General features: G+C 37.7%; 1 protein-coding gene across 1 annotated transcript in view; it reads right to left on the bottom strand.

Moving 5' to 3' along the window:
* Nucleotides 1-19,684, bottom strand: part of LOC132159319 (NACHT, LRR and PYD domains-containing protein 12-like) — a 206,474-nt gene that overhangs the window by 179,964 nt on the left and 6,826 nt on the right. Inside the window, exons 2-9 of the mRNA XM_059568834.1 lie at nucleotides 17,320-17,424; nucleotides 17,047-17,131; nucleotides 16,705-16,900; nucleotides 14,781-16,611; nucleotides 11,203-11,373; nucleotides 5,879-6,052; nucleotides 1,798-1,971; nucleotides 705-875 (exon numbers count right to left, since the gene is read on the bottom strand). Of these exons, the coding sequence (XP_059424817.1) occupies nucleotides 705-875; nucleotides 1,798-1,971; nucleotides 5,879-6,052; nucleotides 11,203-11,373; nucleotides 14,781-16,611; nucleotides 16,705-16,900; nucleotides 17,047-17,131; nucleotides 17,320-17,424 (2,907 nt within the window). The remainder of the gene's footprint in view (nucleotides 1-704; nucleotides 876-1,797; nucleotides 1,972-5,878; nucleotides 6,053-11,202; nucleotides 11,374-14,780; nucleotides 16,612-16,704; nucleotides 16,901-17,046; nucleotides 17,132-17,319; nucleotides 17,425-19,684) is intronic.

Genomic DNA, 19,684 nt, shown 5'->3' with positions numbered 1-19,684 from the left:
ATTTGACCTGCTGTATTAGCAGAACTTTCAAATGTTTAGATTACACAAATTTACAAGTCACCTTCATTCATAACCTCCTCTAACCTAAACTCAGAGACCCAGTCAGCCAAAAAACCCTGGCCGTTGTCCCAGAGGAAGCCTGGACGATCAAGCCCCAGAAGTGACAGTGGAAACCAGACTGACCCTGCCTTTATGAAATTACATTTAAATATAGAAACATGCATACACATACACACATATACTTTTTTTTAAAAATTAGTCTTCAGTCCTCAGTTTGTAGTCAGTAAACATGAACACATTCAGCAGTCACAGCAGAAGCTAGAGACAGAATTTAACTGAAGTCTATTCAAAAGTTGTCTGAATCTATTCTAAGAAGGTTGGAAGCTGTATTGAAGACAAACAATGTTAAACACATTAATAAAATACTGGCTATTTCTAATGTGTTCACGTTATTTTCTCCAACCCCTGTGCACTTAAAGGGATAGTTCACACAAAAATGAAAATTACTCCATGATTTACTCACCCTCAAGACATCCTAGATGTATATGAATTTCTTCATTCAGACAAATATAATCAGAGTTATATTAAAACATGTCCTGGCTCTTCCAAGCTTTATAACGTGGTGCCGGACTCAAATCAGAATTAAAATAGACGACTGTATTATTACTAGTCATGTAACCAGTGAAATGATGTAAGATACTCACATCAGTGTGTTGAGTGTACAGTGTTTATCCTGCAGTAGAGCAGAGATGTGATTCACTCCTGTGTCTCCTAGTTTACGTCCACTCAGATTCAGCTCTCTCAGGAGTAACGGGTTTTTACCCACAATTCCAGTCACATACTGACAGCCTTCATCTGCAGCAGGACCCAAAAACCTGAAGAAGATAAGATGAAACTGGAATCAATTCAATGTGCATTACATCACAAAGCATTTAAAGATTATCAAACATTGTTTGTAGTGAAAAGTTCTAGTTCAAGTTTAAACGGGGGGGGGGGGAAGCTCAGTAGATCATGATTCTCAAAAATCTGAAGATCTTTCTGGCTTTTAAGCAGGAGATGAGGAAAGTTAGCAAAGAGATAACTAGCTTGTGACAGTTAAGCATTCATAGTGATATATTTAGTAGTTCTTTTGATGCTGGCTCTTCCTATTATGATGTAGCAGAATTCACCAAACACTGGATTACTGATCCACTAACAAAGAACATGATCTGGGTTCAGACCATCTCTGGATAGTTTTATTTAACTGATGTCTGTGTTGATGCTACAGTAATTCTGCTCATTATGAGAGGAACTGCAGGTTCAGACGTGTGTGTGTGTGTGTGTGTGTGTGTGTGTGTGTGTGTGTGTGTGTGTGTGAGAGAGTGTGAGTGTGTTATCACTGATCCTCTCCTGACACACATCACATGTTTGTGGTCTGTGGTAGATCTGCTGTAGTACTGTAGATCTACAGTGTTGTGAATCTGAGTTTGATGGAAATTAATGTACAGTGCATTCAGTAACATTTAAACAATCAGGATAATAAATCACACTGAATATGTTTTTCATGAGAAATGTCCACAATAACACAATCATAAACGTTAATTGAGACACCAAACTACTGAACAGCAGCACATCTAGTGGCTCAAAATGACTGATTAAGCTGTAACTTTTTTTTAACAACAGCAGCTGCAGCATCTGATCTTTAATGTTTGATCATTTTGAAAATTTTTGATGTAACATTGTATACCTTACTAAATTAGTCAAATAATATAATTCACATGCGTATCATTTATTTGGCATTATTTCATCAGGTCTCACCTCAGTGTGTTGAGTTGACAGTTTGGATCCTGTAGTAAATCACTGAGCTTCTTCACTCCTGATTCTCCAGGATCATTTCCTGTGAGATCCAGCTCTATCAGGTGTGAAGGGTTTGATCTCAGAGCTGAAGACAGAGCTTTATAACCTTTTTCACATATACTGCAGTCTGAAAGTCTATTAAAGATAAAGATATCACAATATCACAAGTACATGTTCTAGAATGAAGACAATAAAAAAAGATGCACTACAGGATTTTGACCTGAATGTACTCTTTTCACAGTAAAGCTGGTAAAGTTATATATTGGTGAACACAAACTACAACAAATGCAATTTTAAAATTTTGCAGTTTTAATTTTCCACAATTATAACCTACAGTTGCAATCAAAATTACGCAACCCCTCAGAGACTGTAGCAATAATTGCAAAGTCAACAGAGATCTCACAACGCTATAGAGAAGCTATAGAGAATAAATAATATTACTTTAGAAAGTCTAAGGCTATATGAAGATTTCCAAGACATTAAATGTTCCTAGAGACCCAGCCCTCAGCCTTATTCCTTATCTTAAAGTGTGCTATACCAGAAAACCTTTGAGGGTGTTGAAGAAAAAGCACAATATCATAAAATGTTTAATCAGAGCAACTGAGAAAAACCTGCACAATGTACAGCCAAAGACTTGCAAGATGACCCAATGAAAGGAGGAAAACCATTTCAATGCAGTGTGTAAGAAGAACACTAGACAAGTACGGCCTTCATGTTGAGACATCTCAATGAATGGAGTGATGTGACCAAACTGTGAAGGTCTGCTGCAAAAAAGACAAAGCTCATAAGCAGAAGAACACCATCTCCGTCGTCAAACTTGGAGGTGGATCAGTCCTGTTATGGGGTTGCTTTACTGTAGCGGGAAGTGAAAATCATGGACATAATGGATTCTTTGAAGTATCAGGCCATTTTGACAAGAATTGTGATGCCTTTGGTGCAAAGACTGAAGCTGATGATCAAGGGACTTTCCTGCAGGAGAGTCATCCCAAAATACACATCCAAATCTACTTCTGCTTGGTTCAGGGATCGGTCATAGAATGTACTTGAGTGGCCTGTTCAGTCTCCAGATTTATTTTTCATTGAAAATATCTGGTTGAATTTAAGGAAAGCTGTGGCAATGTGAAACCAAAGATTATCAGTGATCTGGAAGCTTTTTCAGGCAAGGAATGGGCCAAGACTGTAGTAGAGAGGTGACAGAAGCTTCTAAACACTTACAGACAGTGTTTCTTGGTGATTTTTAAGAATAAAAGATTCTGCACAAAATTTGAACAAATGTTTACATCCAATTTGAATTTAATCATGATTCATCAATGTTACATTCTTAGAATGATTCAAAAGTGTATTGAACTTTCTCTGATGCCTTTGTTGAATTGTTTTTATAACATTTTGTTCTCTGCAGCAAAATGTCTTGCAGGTCAAGGGGGTTGAATAATTTTGATTACAACTGTATTATAACCTTCTTCAGTGATACTGCAGTCTGAAAGTCATCAGAAAGACTAAATAAATAAGTCACAGTAAAAACATTTAATACACTATTATGATATTAACATTTCCCATCACCTCAAAAATCAATCTGTTTGACAATATTTTATAAATGCATCTACATCAACACACCAATTTCACATTACTGACCCATTCCTTGTGACACAGTGCCAGTTTACAGACCAGCTGGAGCTTTACATTGATTCATGTTTAGATTGACCAAATTCAGACCTGAGCATCTGTAGTGTCTGTGAATTTCTCAGCAGACTGGAGATTTGTGTCACTCCAGAGTCTCCTATTTGATTCCTGCTCAGATCCAGCTCTCTGAGGTTTGAATTAAACGCTGATGCCAGAGCAGCACAACCTTCATCTGTAATACTGATGCAGTTTAACCTGTAGAAGAGAGAACAACCAATTAAGATATACATACAATTACACAAATAGCAGCTTTAGCTACTACTTTTATCTGCCAATATTAGATTTGCATGATAAATCACACTGTGGAATTATTTTTTAATTCGATAATTATACAAATACTTCGTATTTTACAGTACAATACTTAAGCCTAAACTATACTTACAACACTACATAGAACAAGCAGCTTGAAGAAGGATTTCAATTTTGAAGGATTGAATGATAGATTATTGTAATTATTATGTATTAATTTCTTTACTTTCAAATGTTAGACCCTCAGGCTTTTATTTTGGTGGAAAACTGAATAATAACCTTTAAATTTCTATGTTTAGCTCATAACAGGTTTATAAACACCTTGTTGTATAAATCTGGTGAAATCTGTTAACATCGTCTGCCAAACAATGTTGGAAATTACATGAACACAAAACTAGGTGAACCTTTTAAATTCATGTTATAAACTCAAAATAACTTGCTCAACTGCCTTTTTTAATTTTATTTAACAGCCATTTAGAACTTCTGCTCTTCTAACTTAAAATGCAGCCTTTTGTGATTTAATAACCGCATTACCCCATATTACAATTTGGAGTATATTTTGATTAATTGTACAGTCCTGGTCCGGGTTTCCCGAAAACGATTAATCTTAGAGCTTAAGAGCATTTTCTATGAGTAATTTTGCGATTGTTCGTTATTGTTTCACGCGCGTTTCCCAACAATGCACTTAACACAGTTGCACGTAGCTGTGCTTAAAGTGCTACTTAGGAAAATACTGGCTATTTCTAATGTGTTCACGTTATTTTCTCCAACCCCTGTGCACTTAAAGGGATAGTTCACACAAAAATGAAAATTACTCCATGATTTACTCACCCTCAAGACATCCTAGATGTATATGAATTTCTTCATTCAGACAAATATAATCAGAGTTATATTAAAACATGTCCTGGCTCTTCCAAGCTTTATAACGTGGTGCCGGACTCAAATCAGAATTAAAATAGACGACTGTATTATTACTAGTCATGTAACCAGTGAAATGATGTAAGATACTCACATCAGTGTGTTGAGTGTACAGTGTTTATCCTGCAGTAGAGCAGAGATGTGATTCACTCCTGTGTCTCCTAGTTTACGTCCACTCAGATTCAGCTCTCTCAGGAGTAACGGGTTTTTACCCACAATTCCAGTCACATACTGACAGCCTTCATCTGCAGCAGGACCCAAAAACCTGAAGAAGATAAGATGAAACTGGAATCAATTCAATGTGCATTACATCACAAAGCATTTAAAGATTATCAAACATTGTTTGTAGTGAAAAGTTCTAGTTCAAGTTTAAACGGGGGGGGGGGGAAGCTCAGTAGATCATGATTCTCAAAAATCTGAAGATCTTTCTGGCTTTTAAGCAGGAGATGAGGAAAGTTAGCAAAGAGATAACTAGCTTGTGACAGTTAAGCATTCATAGTGATATATTTAGTAGTTCTTTTGATGCTGGCTCTTCCTATTATGATGTAGCAGAATTCACCAAACACTGGATTACTGATCCACTAACAAAGAACATGATCTGGGTTCAGACCATCTCTGGATAGTTTTATTTAACTGATGTCTGTGTTGATGCTACAGTAATTCTGCTCATTATGAGAGGAACTGCAGGTTCAGACGTGTGTGTGTGTGTGTGTGTGTGTGTGTGTGTGTGTGTGTGTGTGTGTGTGTGTGTGTGAGAGAGTGTGAGTGTGTTATCACTGATCCTCTCCTGACACACATCACATGTTTGTGGTCTGTGGTAGATCTGCTGTAGTACTGTAGATCTACAGTGTTGTGAATCTGAGTTTGATGGAAATTAATGTACAGTGCATTCAGTAACATTTAAACAATCAGGATAATAAATCACACTGAATATGTTTTTCATGAGAAATGTCCACAATAACACAATCATAAACGTTAATTGAGACACCAAACTACTGAACAGCAGCACATCTAGTGGCTCAAAATGACTGATTAAGCTGTAACTTTTTTTTAACAACAGCAGCTGCAGCATCTGATCTTTAATGTTTGATCATTTTGAAAATTTTTGATGTAACATTGTATACCTTACTAAATTAGTCAAATAATATAATTCACATGCGTATCATTTATTTGGCATTATTTCATCAGGTCTCACCTCAGTGTGTTGAGTTGACAGTTTGGATCCTGTAGTAAATCACTGAGCTTCTTCACTCCTGATTCTCCAGGATCATTTCCTGTGAGATCCAGCTCTATCAGGTGTGAAGGGTTTGATCTCAGAGCTGAAGACAGAGCTTTATAACCTTTTTCACATATACTGCAGTCTGAAAGTCTATTAAAGATAAAGATATCACAATATCACAAGTACATGTTCTAGAATGAAGACAATAAAAAAAGATGCACTACAGGATTTTGACCTGAATGTACTCTTTTCACAGTAAAGCTGGTAAAGTTATATATTGGTGAACACAAACTACAACAAATGCAATTTTAAAATTTTGCAGTTTTAATTTTCCACAATTATAACCTACAGTTGCAATCAAAATTACGCAACCCCTCAGAGACTGTAGCAATAATTGCAAAGTCAACAGAGATCTCACAACGCTATAGAGAAGCTATAGAGAATAAATAATATTACTTTAGAAAGTCTAAGGCTATATGAAGATTTCCAAGACATTAAATGTTCCTAGAGACCCAGCCCTCAGCCTTATTCCTTATCTTAAAGTGTGCTATACCAGAAAACCTTTGAGGGTGTTGAAGAAAAAGCACAATATCATAAAATGTTTAATCAGAGCAACTGAGAAAAACCTGCACAATGTACAGCCAAAGACTTGCAAGATGACCCAATGAAAGGAGGAAAACCATTTCAATGCAGTGTGTAAGAAGAACACTAGACAAGTACGGCCTTCATGTTGAGACATCTCAATGAATGGAGTGATGTGACCAAACTGTGAAGGTCTGCTGCAAAAAAGACAAAGCTCATAAGCAGAAGAACACCATCTCCGTCGTCAAACTTGGAGGTGGATCAGTCCTGTTATGGGGTTGCTTTACTGTAGCGGGAAGTGAAAATCATGGACATAATGGATTCTTTGAAGTATCAGGCCATTTTGACAAGAATTGTGATGCCTTTGGTGCAAAGACTGAAGCTGATGATCAAGGGACTTTCCTGCAGGAGAGTCATCCCAAAATACACATCCAAATCTACTTCTGCTTGGTTCAGGGATCGGTCATAGAATGTACTTGAGTGGCCTGTTCAGTCTCCAGATTTATTTTTCATTGAAAATATCTGGTTGAATTTAAGGAAAGCTGTGGCAATGTGAAACCAAAGATTATCAGTGATCTGGAAGCTTTTTCAGGCAAGGAATGGGCCAAGACTGTAGTAGAGAGGTGACAGAAGCTTCTAAACACTTACAGACAGTGTTTCTTGGTGATTTTTAAGAATAAAAGATTCTGCACAAAATTTGAACAAATGTTTACATCCAATTTGAATTTAATCATGATTCATCAATGTTACATTCTTAGAATGATTCAAAAGTGTATTGAACTTTCTCTGATGCCTTTGTTGAATTGTTTTTATAACATTTTGTTCTCTGCAGCAAAATGTCTTGCAGGTCAAGGGGGTTGAATAATTTTGATTACAACTGTATTATAACCTTCTTCAGTGATACTGCAGTCTGAAAGTCATCAGAAAGACTAAATAAATAAGTCACAGTAAAAACATTTAATACACTATTATGATATTAACATTTCCCATCACCTCAAAAATCAATCTGTTTGACAATATTTTATAAATGCATCTACATCAACACACCAATTTCACATTACTGACCCATTCCTTGTGACACAGTGCCAGTTTACAGACCAGCTGGAGCTTTACATTGATTCATGTTTAGATTGACCAAATTCAGACCTGAGCATCTGTAGTGTCTGTGAATTTCTCAGCAGACTGGAGATTTGTGTCACTCCAGAGTCTCCTATTTGATTCCTGCTCAGATCCAGCTCTCTGAGGTTTGAATTAAACGCTGATGCCAGAGCAGCACAACCTTCATCTGTAATACTGATGCAGTTTAACCTGTAGAAGAGAGAACAACCAATTAAGATATACATACAATTACACAAATAGCAGCTTTAGCTACTACTTTTATCTGCCAATATTAGATTTGCATGATAAATCACACTGTGGAATTATTTTTTAATTCGATAATTATACAAATACTTCGTATTTTACAGTACAATACTTAAGCCTAAACTATACTTACAACACTACATAGAACAAGCAGCTTGAAGAAGGATTTCAATTTTGAAGGATTGAATGATAGATTATTGTAATTATTATGTATTAATTTCTTTACTTTCAAATGTTAGACCCTCAGGCTTTTATTTTGGTGGAAAACTGAATAATAACCTTTAAATTTCTATGTTTAGCTCATAACAGGTTTATAAACACCTTGTTGTATAAATCTGGTGAAATCTGTTAACATCGTCTGCCAAACAATGTTGGAAATTACATGAACACAAAACTAGGTGAACCTTTTAAATTCATGTTATAAACTCAAAATAACTTGCTCAACTGCCTTTTTTAATTTTATTTAACAGCCATTTAGAACTTCTGCTCTTCTAACTTAAAATGCAGCCTTTTGTGATTTAATAACCGCATTACCCCATATTACAATTTGGAGTATATTTTGATTAATTGTACAGTCCTGGTCCGGGTTTCCCGAAAACGATTAATCTTAGAGCTTAAGAGCATTTTCTATGAGTAATTTTGCGATTGTTCGTTATTGTTTCACGCGCGTTTCCCAACAATGCACTTAACACAGTTGCACGTAGCTGTGCTTAAAGTGCTACTTAGGAGTCGCTGTCCGTTTGTCAAGTGCTGAAATGTCACGTTATAGAATGGCTCTTAATTGTAGTACATGATCATTTATTGACGTTAACCTAATGCTGCGTTCCAGACAGACAACTTGAATATAATAACTATAACACAATACAATATTATATTATAGTCTATAATATTAGATCAGTTATAAATATCTATAACAGTTAAATGTTCCCCACTTATAGTTGTGCAATAAAAATGTGCAATATCCTTATATTTATTTGTTACCCCTCCATCCTGGTACAACCCTGCATCTTACTCAATCCTATTCAATTATCATTTATAGCACAATTGTTTATACATTTATTTATTTTTATTTTTTTTTGTCTGTGTGTTGTTGTCTCTGTGTACTGGAAGCCTATGTCAATAAAACAAATTCCTTGTATGCGCAAGCACACTTGGCAATAAAGCTCTTTCTGATTCTGATTATATTATACTTTACATAATAATATATAACATTTTATATATTTATACATAACGTTAGGTACATTTTTTTTAGCCTGAATGCACTCTAAGTTGCTTTGGATAAAAGCGTCTGCTAAATGCATACATTTTTATTTAAATGTATTTATTTATATACAGTAGAGAGAGAGCGAGAGAGAAAGAAAATGTTATTTCCGGGTCCAATACATAGCTGGTTTTCGTGTACTTCAGAAAGTCATTGCTGAAGTCGTGGCCTAATGGTTAGAGAGTCGGACTGGCAATCGAAGGGTTGTGAGTTCGAGTCTCGGGCCGGCAGGAATTGTGGGTGGGGGGAGTGCATGTACAGTTCTCTCTCCACCTTCAATATCAAGACTTAGGTGCCCTTGAGCAAGGCATCGAACCCCCAACTGCTCCCCGGGCGCCGCAGCATAAATGGCTGCCCACTGCTCCGGGTGTGTGTTCACAGTGTGTGTGTTCACTGCTCTGTGTGTGTGCACTTCGGATGGGTTAAATGCAGAGCACAAATTCTGAGTATGGGTCACCATACTTGGTTGAATGTCATGTCGTCACTTGACATTTTTTTCCCCAGTCTTTGAGGCTTTTCCTACATATTTTATTCTATTTTTTCAGTCATTTACTTTAAATTTGTATTTCTATTTTTTCTGCCTTTTTTAATAATTTCATTTATAAAGTAAAAAAAAGAAAAAAGAAAACGAGTCATAAAGTGTACAATAAAAGCACAATAAAATCCTTATATTATAATCACATTGCACTTGAATCAAGTTAAATGTGTAATCTGCCGATTGTCCTGCAGGTGGCCGCATAAATCTGTCTTCTTACGATGCACTTAGGGCTTGACGATTACTCCAGAGCACTCGTAGATCTACAATGATTTTCAAGTGCTACTTAAGTTACTATGCTTTTGGGAAACAGACCGTAATATTAAGATCAGTCGTATGATCGCTTTTACGAACTTCTTAGGCTTACAAAGCTTTTGGGAAACCCGGCCCTGATGACAAGTATAAAATATTTCCAAATCTATGAAACTGTGGTGGGTCACTGAAGTCTGGATAATTAATGGGATACACTTTTAAAATACTTACTTCAGCTTTTCCAGTCTACACTGTACACTTTCAAACAGAGTCAAGATGATCTTCATTCCTGGGTTTCCTAGTTTATTCTCACTCAGATCCAGCTCTGTCAGATTTGAAGGGTTTGAATTTAGAGCTGCAGCCAGAACATGACAACCTCCTTCTGTGATACAGTTGTTCTTCAGACTGCATAAAGAGAAAACACTTCAGTTTTAATCTGAATATTTACCAATATGTTTTAACTGACGGATGACAAATACTGGTGATGATGAAGGCAACCACATTACAAAAGTCACATACATTTTTTTCGGGCAGCAATCTCTTATACAAGACACACAAAAAAAATAGCAGCAAGAATTTAAAAATGTTCTTATAACAATAAAAAATGTACATCAGTGTGTTGAGTGTACAGTGTATATTCTGCAGTAGAGCAGTGATCTGATTCACTCGTGCAGAATATTGAGATCCAGTAATTTCTGTCTACTCATCGTGCCTGGATCTAGACTTAAAGTTCAAAATAATTGTTTTAAGAGGGTTTTTACATTGTTTTAAGCAACATTAACTTCATTTAGACCTTTCCCCCCAGGAAACAACTAAATATCTCATGTGTTTTTGCTCATCTAGTAAATGCATCTTGATAGAGTTTTTAGATATTTTGACTAAAAACAAAACACTAAGTAAAATAAGCCTTTTTCAGTTTGTCTTTTATTGCTTTTGTTCACCAATTAAGCAAATGTCTAGCTTGAACTATGAATTTATGAATTGAGTATTTGTAATTATAGGACACAGGAAACACTCAGCATCACTTTCTTTTTGCAGTATAGCACTAGGTTCTCTGCTCAAGCATGCTCAGAGTTGTGCTTTTATTTACACACATTCCTACATGCAAGTACAAGATGGAAGATCCCATACTTTGCATTCTTTTGCCCTCATTACACATAAATGAGGGCCCTGGAATGTAGAGTTCATGCTGCAGATTTCACTGAGCTGAAGCAGTTCTGTCCTCAATTCTGTGGCGAATGATCTAGGTCCATGTTAACAGATGGATCTGAATTCTAATCAAACACTACAGATTGTCACCAAACTTACCTCAGTATCTCTAATTTGCAATTAATATTATTCAATCCAGTGCAGAGCATCTTAACTCCATAATCCTGAAGATTATTATTGTTCATGTTCAGCTCTTTCAGATTGGTATCTGATCCAAGAACTGAAGCCAGAGCTTGACAGCTTTTGTCTGTTAAGCCACAATCATTTAACCTACAAGAGAAATAAATCAAATCACAGAGTTAGATGCATATAATACATTTGTTAAATACTTAAAATAAATTTATAGCAATTACTTTTACATGAACAGTAAATATACAGCATATATATTAGAATTGTATGGATTCAAATTTCCTGCATAAAACAAACTAGCATGCTTGAATAAAACTTAAAATATGTAAATGAATAATAGGTTTATATCATTAATGGCAATGAGTTATACATTTAAAAGTGCTGCTCTATTATCTGGATGAGTGTCTTGAGGTGGAGAATCTGGAGGTTAATCATTTATGCATTGAGGTTATGTAAGAGTACATCTCCTTTATAGCAGAAGTTGTAGAAGTTGAACTGCATATTGGAGTAGAAATAACTATGGAACAATGTGTTTTATAATAACATGATGTGCTTCTTCTGTAGCTAACTTAACAGGGCCGGGTTTCCCAAAAGCTTTGTAAGCCTAAGAAGTTCGTAAAAAGTATCGTACGACTGATCTTTATATTACGGTCTGTTTCCCAAAAGCATAGTAACTTAAGTAGTACTTGAAAATCATCGTAGATCTACGAGTGCTCTGGAGTAATCGTTAAGCACTAAGTGCATCGTAAGAAGACAGATTTATGCAGTCACCTGCAGGACAATCGGCAGATTACACCTTTAACTTGATTCAAGTGCAATGTGATTATAATATAAGGATTTTGTTGTGCTTTTATTGTACACTTGATAACTCGTTTTCTTTATTTTTTTATTAATTTATAAATGATAATTAAAAAGGGCAGAAAATATAGGAATTAGGGGTGCTCCGATCAGGATCGGCCGATCGTTAATGCGCATCTCGTCAGTAAAGCCGGTTCTCTAATCAGCGGTTAATTCCATCAGGTGCGTGATTTCACATAGAGCAGCTGTTACTACACAGAGCCGTTGTTAACTGAGAAGATGAGCCAATAAACACTGAAAATGAACTTGGATTTGCGCATCTTCTCAGTTAATCTTCTCAGTTACTGTGTAGTAACAGATGCGCATAACGATCGGCCGATCGTGATCGGAGCACCCCTAATAGGAATACACATTTAAAGTAAATGACTGGAAAAAAGAATAAAAGATGTAGGAAATGCTTCAAAGTCTGGGGGGAAAAATGTCAATGACTTAAAAAAAAAAAAAAAAAAAAAAATAAGAAAAAAAAGAGAAAGTGACATTCAGCCAAGTATGGGGACTCATACTCAGAATTCGTGCTCTGCATTTAACCCATCCAAAGTGCACACACACAGCAGTGAACAAACACACACACCGTGAACATACACCCGGATCAATGGGCATCATTTATGGGCAGCCAGTTGGTGGTTCAGTGCCTTGCTCAAGAGCACCTAAGTCATGGTATTGCCGGCCCGAGATTCGAACCCACAACCCTAGGGTTAGGAGTCAAACTCTCTAACCACTAGGCCACGACTTGCTGAAGTGCACGAAAACCAGCTGTGTATTGGACCCGGAAATAACGTCTCTCTCTCTCTCCCTCTCTCTCTCTACTGTATATAAATAAATACATTTAAATAAATGTATGCATTTAGCAGACGCTTTGGTCATGATCCGGTCAATGCACATCTGTTTATTCACCACACAGACTACATTTCCCATAAACCCCTGCCTAGGAACTCATTATTGAACCACAGCTGTTTCCTATCAGTGACACTATAAAGGTAGCACTCATCCACACTCACATTGCGAAGTCTTGTTTAGTTCTGTCTGGCATTTCCACATTTTCCTAGTGTTTGTTCCTTCTGTGTTTGACTTTGGATTGTGTATACAGACTTTGATTCTCTGCCACCTGCCCCGACCTTTGCCTGGTATTGTTACTGATTTCTGGCTATCCCTTGACACTCTTGATGCCGTTTCTGATTTCTGTCTGACCACTCTATAAATTAATACTGCAAACGTCTCTGACTCCATGCTTAATGCCACCATTAATATATACATTCAATTAGATGACATTTCAGCACTTGACAAATGGACAGCGATTCCTAAGTATCACAGCTACGTGCAACTGTGTTAAGTGCATTGTTGGGAAACGCACGTGAAACAATAACGAACGAACGCAAAACACTCTTAAGCTCTAAGCTCAATCATTATCGGGGAAACCCGGACCAGCTTGTTTTGCCAAAAAGATAATTATTTACATGAAACCAATGTAAATCTAATAAAACAGCATTGCACTTTAATTCCAAAGGACTTCAATTTTTAAAGAAAACAAAGTTAAAGCTGCAGTCCGTAACTTTTGACACTCTAGCGGTTAATAAACAGAACTGCTTGTGTCTTGTGGAAGAACATCGTAGCCGGAGCTACTTCTCTCTGTTTATGTCTATGAAGAATCACAAAGGTACTGGATTACTCCGCCGCGGTACTCCCGAAGCAATCTAAAATAGTCCGAATATAAACACTTATTATAGGTGTACCCTAGTGATTCAGGACAGGCTAAAAACACGGTTTGGAAAATGTGTGTACTCGCTTATTATATATATTTGTAAATTTTGAACACAAAAAAAGTTACGAACCGCAGCTCTGATTGGTTGTTTCTTACCGGGAGCGGCATATTTCTGCAAATGGCAATAGGACCACTGGGAGGAGCCAAAGGAGCTTGATTTTTTCACAGATTATCTGTCTCATATTCTACTGTCAGGAGTCAGGAGATAATGACAGGTTTAACAAATACGTAAAAAAAAATATATATTTTTTTTACACAAGTTACCTACTGCAGCTTTAAAGAATATGTGTTTTGATTTAACCTTAAGCGATATATACTTATAACTAGGGTTGGGGGGGGGGGGGGTACAGTATAGTATAGCAATATTTTCCACTGCAATACTGTATTGAATCACGGATGCCAAGTATCAATCTTTTAGTATACTATTTGGTAGAATAATAAAATCAATTTCTAGACAATCCACTAGACGCTGGTGTTGAGTTTTCTGGTGAGGTCAGCTGGTTCGGCTTTAGCATGCAGCAAGTTAGTAATATAAAGATGACAACATCTCAGAGTCATCAAAGTCATCAGGAAAGCCCCTTCTGCATTTAAATGCAGATATATGGACTTACTTCTGATTTGTTAACAAGGAGGGGATGTAAGTAGGTATGCAACGAATTTTCGACATCCGCAAATTATCAAAGAGAAAACAGACCATAAATGTGAGCAAAAAAGCTACATATAATAATATTAATTAGTAATATTATTAAATAATAAAAGTGTATGTGTGTGTGCTCACTGCTGTGTGCTGTGAATTGGGTTACTATACTTGGCTGTATGTCATGTCACTCACTCACTAAATCAGGGGTGTCCAAGCATGCTATGTATACGTGTAGATTAATGTAATTTTAAGATGAGCACAAAACATGACAAAATATATTAAATAACTTACAGAGCTCTTTTGCAGGTTTTGATGACTGCTGATAATCTAATGAGACACATTTCTGATTTCTTGAATTTCTGAAGCTCAAACTCCTCCAGCTCCTCCTCTGATGTCAACAACACAAAGACCAAAGCAGACCACTGGGCAGGTGAAAGATCAGCAGATGAGAGACTTCCTTTGCTAAGGTGGGTCTGAATGTCTTTCACCAGAGTTTGGTCGTTCAGTTCATTCAGACAGTAGAACAGATTGATGGATCTCTCTGGAGACAGATTAGACTCTAATTTCTGCTTGATGTACTGAACTATTTCCTTTTTGCTCTGCTCATTTCCATTTTTCTGTTTCAACAGACCCTGTAAGAGTCTCTGATTGGACTGGAGTGACAAACCAAGGAGGAAGCGAAGAAAAAGATCCAGGTGTCCATTATCACTCTCTAGTGTCTTGTCTACTGCAGTCTTGAGCAAATCAATCATGGTTTCACTTTTGTTTCCCTGTTCTGTAGAGTCTTGATCAAACACATATTTCTTGTTGATGTCTAGAAACAGATGTGCATAAAGGGCTGCAATAAACTCTTGAATGCTCAAGTGAACGAAGCAGTACATGGTACCAAGAGTGATCCCTGTTTCCTCCTTAAAGATCTGGGTACACATGCCGGAGTACACTGATGCCTTATAGACGTCAATACCACAGGCTTCCAGATCTGTGTCATAGAAGATCACATTGTTTCTTTCCAGCTGATCAAATGCCAGTTTCCCCAGTGAAAAGATGGCATCTTTATCCCAGGAAACATCTGGTGTATGTTCTCCATCATACTTTCGTCTGCTCTGCTGGATCTGAAATCTGAGGAAGTGTGTGTACATTTGTGTCAGAGTCTTAGGAGTGTCTTCAGTATTTGACTCCTGCAGTGTTTTGGAGACATCATCAGCCTGATTGTTTTTCACAACATTATTTCTTTTCTCCTGTAAAATGTTCTGGAGAACAGTGGCTGAAATCCAGCAGAAGACTGGGATGTGGCACATGATAAAGAGACTCTTTGATTGTTTAACATGATCAATGATTTCTTTGGCCTGATTCTCATGCGTGAATCTTTTTCTGAAGTACTCCTCCTTTTGTGCATCATTGAATCCTCGTATCTCTGTCAGCCGGTCGATACAGTCAGGAGGAATCTTACTGGCAGCTGCTGGTCTGCTGGTGATCCAGATCAGAGCAGAAGGAAGCAGATTTCCCTTGATGAGGTTCGTCAGGAGAACATCCAGAGAGGCTGGTGATGAAACATCAGACCACGTCTCATTATCCTTAAAGCTTACAGGAAGTCGACATTCATCCAATCCATCAAGAATGAACAAGACTTTGAATTGATTTCTTCTTGTAAGGTTCAGTCCTTTTGTCTCTGGGAAAAACTGAGTTATAAGGTCCCTCAAACTTAGTTTTTCTTGCTCCTTTAAGTTCATCTCTCTAAATGGAAGAGGAAATATGAAGCTGATATCTTGATTTTCTTTTCCTTCGGCCCAATCCAGAACAAACTTCTGCACAGAGACTGATTTTCCGATGCCAGCAACTCCTTTTGTCAGTACAGTTCTGATCTGCTTGTCTTGTTCAGGTGCTTCAAACAAATGTTTGCACTCAACCTGTATCTCCTGTGATTCATGACGTCTGGAAGCAACTTCAATCTGTCTCACCTCATGTTCAGTATTGACCTGTTCACTACAACCCTGAGTGATATAGAGATCTGTGTAGATGTTCTTCAGAAGTGTAGAGTCTCCTTGCTTTGCAATTCCTTCAGACACACATTGAGACTTCTTCTTTAGGCTACACTTTAGCTGATGAATGAAGATCAGCTCATCTAAACAGAAACAAAAATACAGATATTGTTTAATCATATTTTCTCTCCTACATTTATAAGTGACACTCTGACAGATGATCACGAGTCTCTTACCTTCTAGAGTATCAGCAGCTTCATCTTGCTTCATCTCTCTCAGGAAGTAGAGCGTGAGATCAAGAGCTGCTTCTTTCATACTGCATCTGTTCTCATTAAAGTCCTTCACAAAGTATTGCATGTCCTCTTTTTGTAATATTTTCTTAAACTTTTCCAGTTCTTTCTTCAGAAATTTGATTACTTTGATCTCAAGATCCTACAAAGAAAGAAATGAATGAATGAGAGAAAAAAATCCTATATTTGGTCAAAATTATTTATTGAAATAAAAGTTCGGTCACACTCTTATTCAATAACATTTGTTTATTATAATTATTAAATATTCCTGAAAATGTGTTTTATTACCTGGAAGATCTGCAGGAGACTGTCTGTATAATTCTTGTGTTTCCTGTGAGACTGTAAATCTGGATCTAATGTTTCATACTGAAGCCTGATAGCAAATAAAATAAATCAAAATACTGCATTTTTAGGGGGAAAAATATATATATGACCAAAGTATATATATAAAAAAAAAAAATAAGTGATAAATTTATGGACTACAAGTAGTTTTATGATAATTATTCTCTGATACACTTTCTGAGTCTATGTTTAAAGAAAAATAAGAAACAGATCAAATACCATTTGGTTCGTGATGTTGTTTCTTCACTGAAGTCTGGTCCGTCTTCCTTTGACCGGTCACTCTTCACAGACACAGAGCTGGACACATGTGAGTCTGATCTTACACTAATGACACAAAGAACAAAACACTTTACTACAGGAGCTCCTTCAGTCTCATTTAAAGAGCTTCACTGTTGAGGATGCTAATGAAGCACAGTATAGACATGCATTTGTTCATCTATGACTATGGAGAGATGGAAAGACATATTCATGTTTGGCTGCATGATCTATTTTCCATGGTTAATTTATACCTTCTTGTGTCTGCTTGTGTGATTGTGTTACTGGAAAGAAGCTCCAGATTGAGTTCAATAAAGAGGAAATCAGTCATTTATTGTTTCATTTCATTCTTTTCTATCCCAAGCATCTTAGTGGAGAAATAAGCGAGCACAACATTATCAGAATCAGAATCAGAATCAGAATGAGCTTTATTGCCAGGTATGTTTACACATACGAGGAATTTGTTTTCGTGACAGAAGCTCCGCAGTACAACAGAATGACAGCGACAGAACATAAAACACATAATAAAAGAATATAAAAATACAAAAAATACAAATAAGTAGATAAGGAATGACAATATACAAATTGACAATTGTAGGCAGGTATATTACAAAAATGCAGTTATGTATGTACATGTATATTATGTGCAAAATGTAAGTGTATACTAAATATGTGTGTTAGATAAATTAAGTGTATGTGTATATAAATATAAAGTGTAGTGTGTTCAGTGTGTATCAGCTGTTCATAAGATGGATTGCCTGAGGAAAGAAACTGTTCCTGTGTCTGGTCGTTCTGGTGCTCAGTGCTCTGTAGCGTCGACCAGATAGCAACAGTGTGCTGGATGTGAGGGGTCCAGAGTGATTTTAACAGCCCTTTTGCTCACTCTGGATAAGTACAGTTCTTGAATAGATGGGAGAGTTGAACCGATGATTCGCTCAGCAGTCCGGACTACCCTCTGTAGTCTTCTGAGGTCAGATTTAGAAGCTGAGCTGAACCAGACAGTTACTGAAGTGCAGAGGATGGATTCGATGATGGTGGAGTAGAACTGTTTCAGCAGATCCTGTGGCAGGTTAAACTTCCTCAGCTGGCGAAGGAAGTACAACCTCTGCTGGGCCTTTTTCACAATGGAGTCAATGTGAATGTCCCACTTCAGGTCCTGAGAGATAGTGGTGCCCAGGAACCTGAATGACTCCACTGCAGTCACAGTGCTGTTCATGATGGTGAGTGGGGGGAGTGCAGGGGGGTTTCTCCTGAAGTCCACAATCATCTCCACTGTTTTGAGCGTGTTAAGCTCCAGGTTGTTGAGAGTGCACCAGACAGCCAGCTCTTTAACCTCCTGTCTGTAAGCAGACTCGTCACCGTCCTGAATGAGGCCGATGAGTGTGGTGTCATCTGCAAACTTCAGGAGCTTGATAGAGGGGTCCTTAGATGTGCAATCATTAGTGTACAGGGAGAAGAGCAGTGGGGAGAGAACGCAGCCCTGGGGAGCTCCGGTGCTGATTGTACGGGTGCTGGATGTGTATTTTCCCAGCCTCACTAGCTGCTGCCTGTCTGTCAGGAAGCTGTTGATCCACTGACAGACGGAGGTGGGCACGGAGAGCTGAGTTAGTTTGGGCAGGAGGAGGTTTGGCATGATCGTGTTAAAAGCAGAGCTGAAGTCCACAAACAGGATCCTCACATAGGTCCCCGGTCTGTCTAGGTGTTGCAGAACATAATGCAGTCCAATGTTTACTGCATCGTCCACAGACCTGTTTGCTCTGTAGGCAAACTGAAGAGGATCCAGCAAGGGTCCAGTGATGTCCTTCAGGTGGGCCAGCACCAGTTTTTCAAATGACTTTATGACTACGGATGTTAAAGCCACAGGCCTGTAGTCATTTAGTCCTGTAATTTTGGGTTTCTTTGGGATGGGGATGATGGTGGAGCGTTTGAAGCATGAAGGTACTTCGCACAGCTCCAGCGATCTGTTGAAGATCTTTGTGAAGATGGGGGCCAGCTGGTCAGCACAGGATTTCAGACAGGCTGGTGTAACACAATCTGGGCCTGGTGCTTTTTTCCTTTTCTGCTTCCGGAAGACCTGGCGCACCGCATCCTCGCTGATCTGTATTGCAGGTGTGGGGGAGAGGGGGGATGCAGGAGGTGTGAATGGTGAGAGTGCTTGATTGGAGAGGTGTTCAGGGCGGGTTGCAGGAGCTGTTAATGGTGTGAACGGTTGTGTGGAGAGGCATTCAGGGTTGGTTGCAGGAGTTGTTATTGGTGTGAACGGTTGTGTGGAGAGGTGTTCAGGGCAGGTGATGGGTGTGCTTTCAAACCTGCCAGTCGTTGATTCTCC

Source organism: Carassius carassius, chromosome 16 (assembly GCF_963082965.1).
Source record: "Carassius carassius chromosome 16, fCarCar2.1, whole genome shotgun sequence".
In the NCBI taxonomy this organism is placed as follows: Eukaryota; Metazoa; Chordata; class Actinopteri; order Cypriniformes; family Cyprinidae; genus Carassius; species Carassius carassius.
This window is presented reverse-complemented; position numbering and strand designations above follow the sequence as displayed.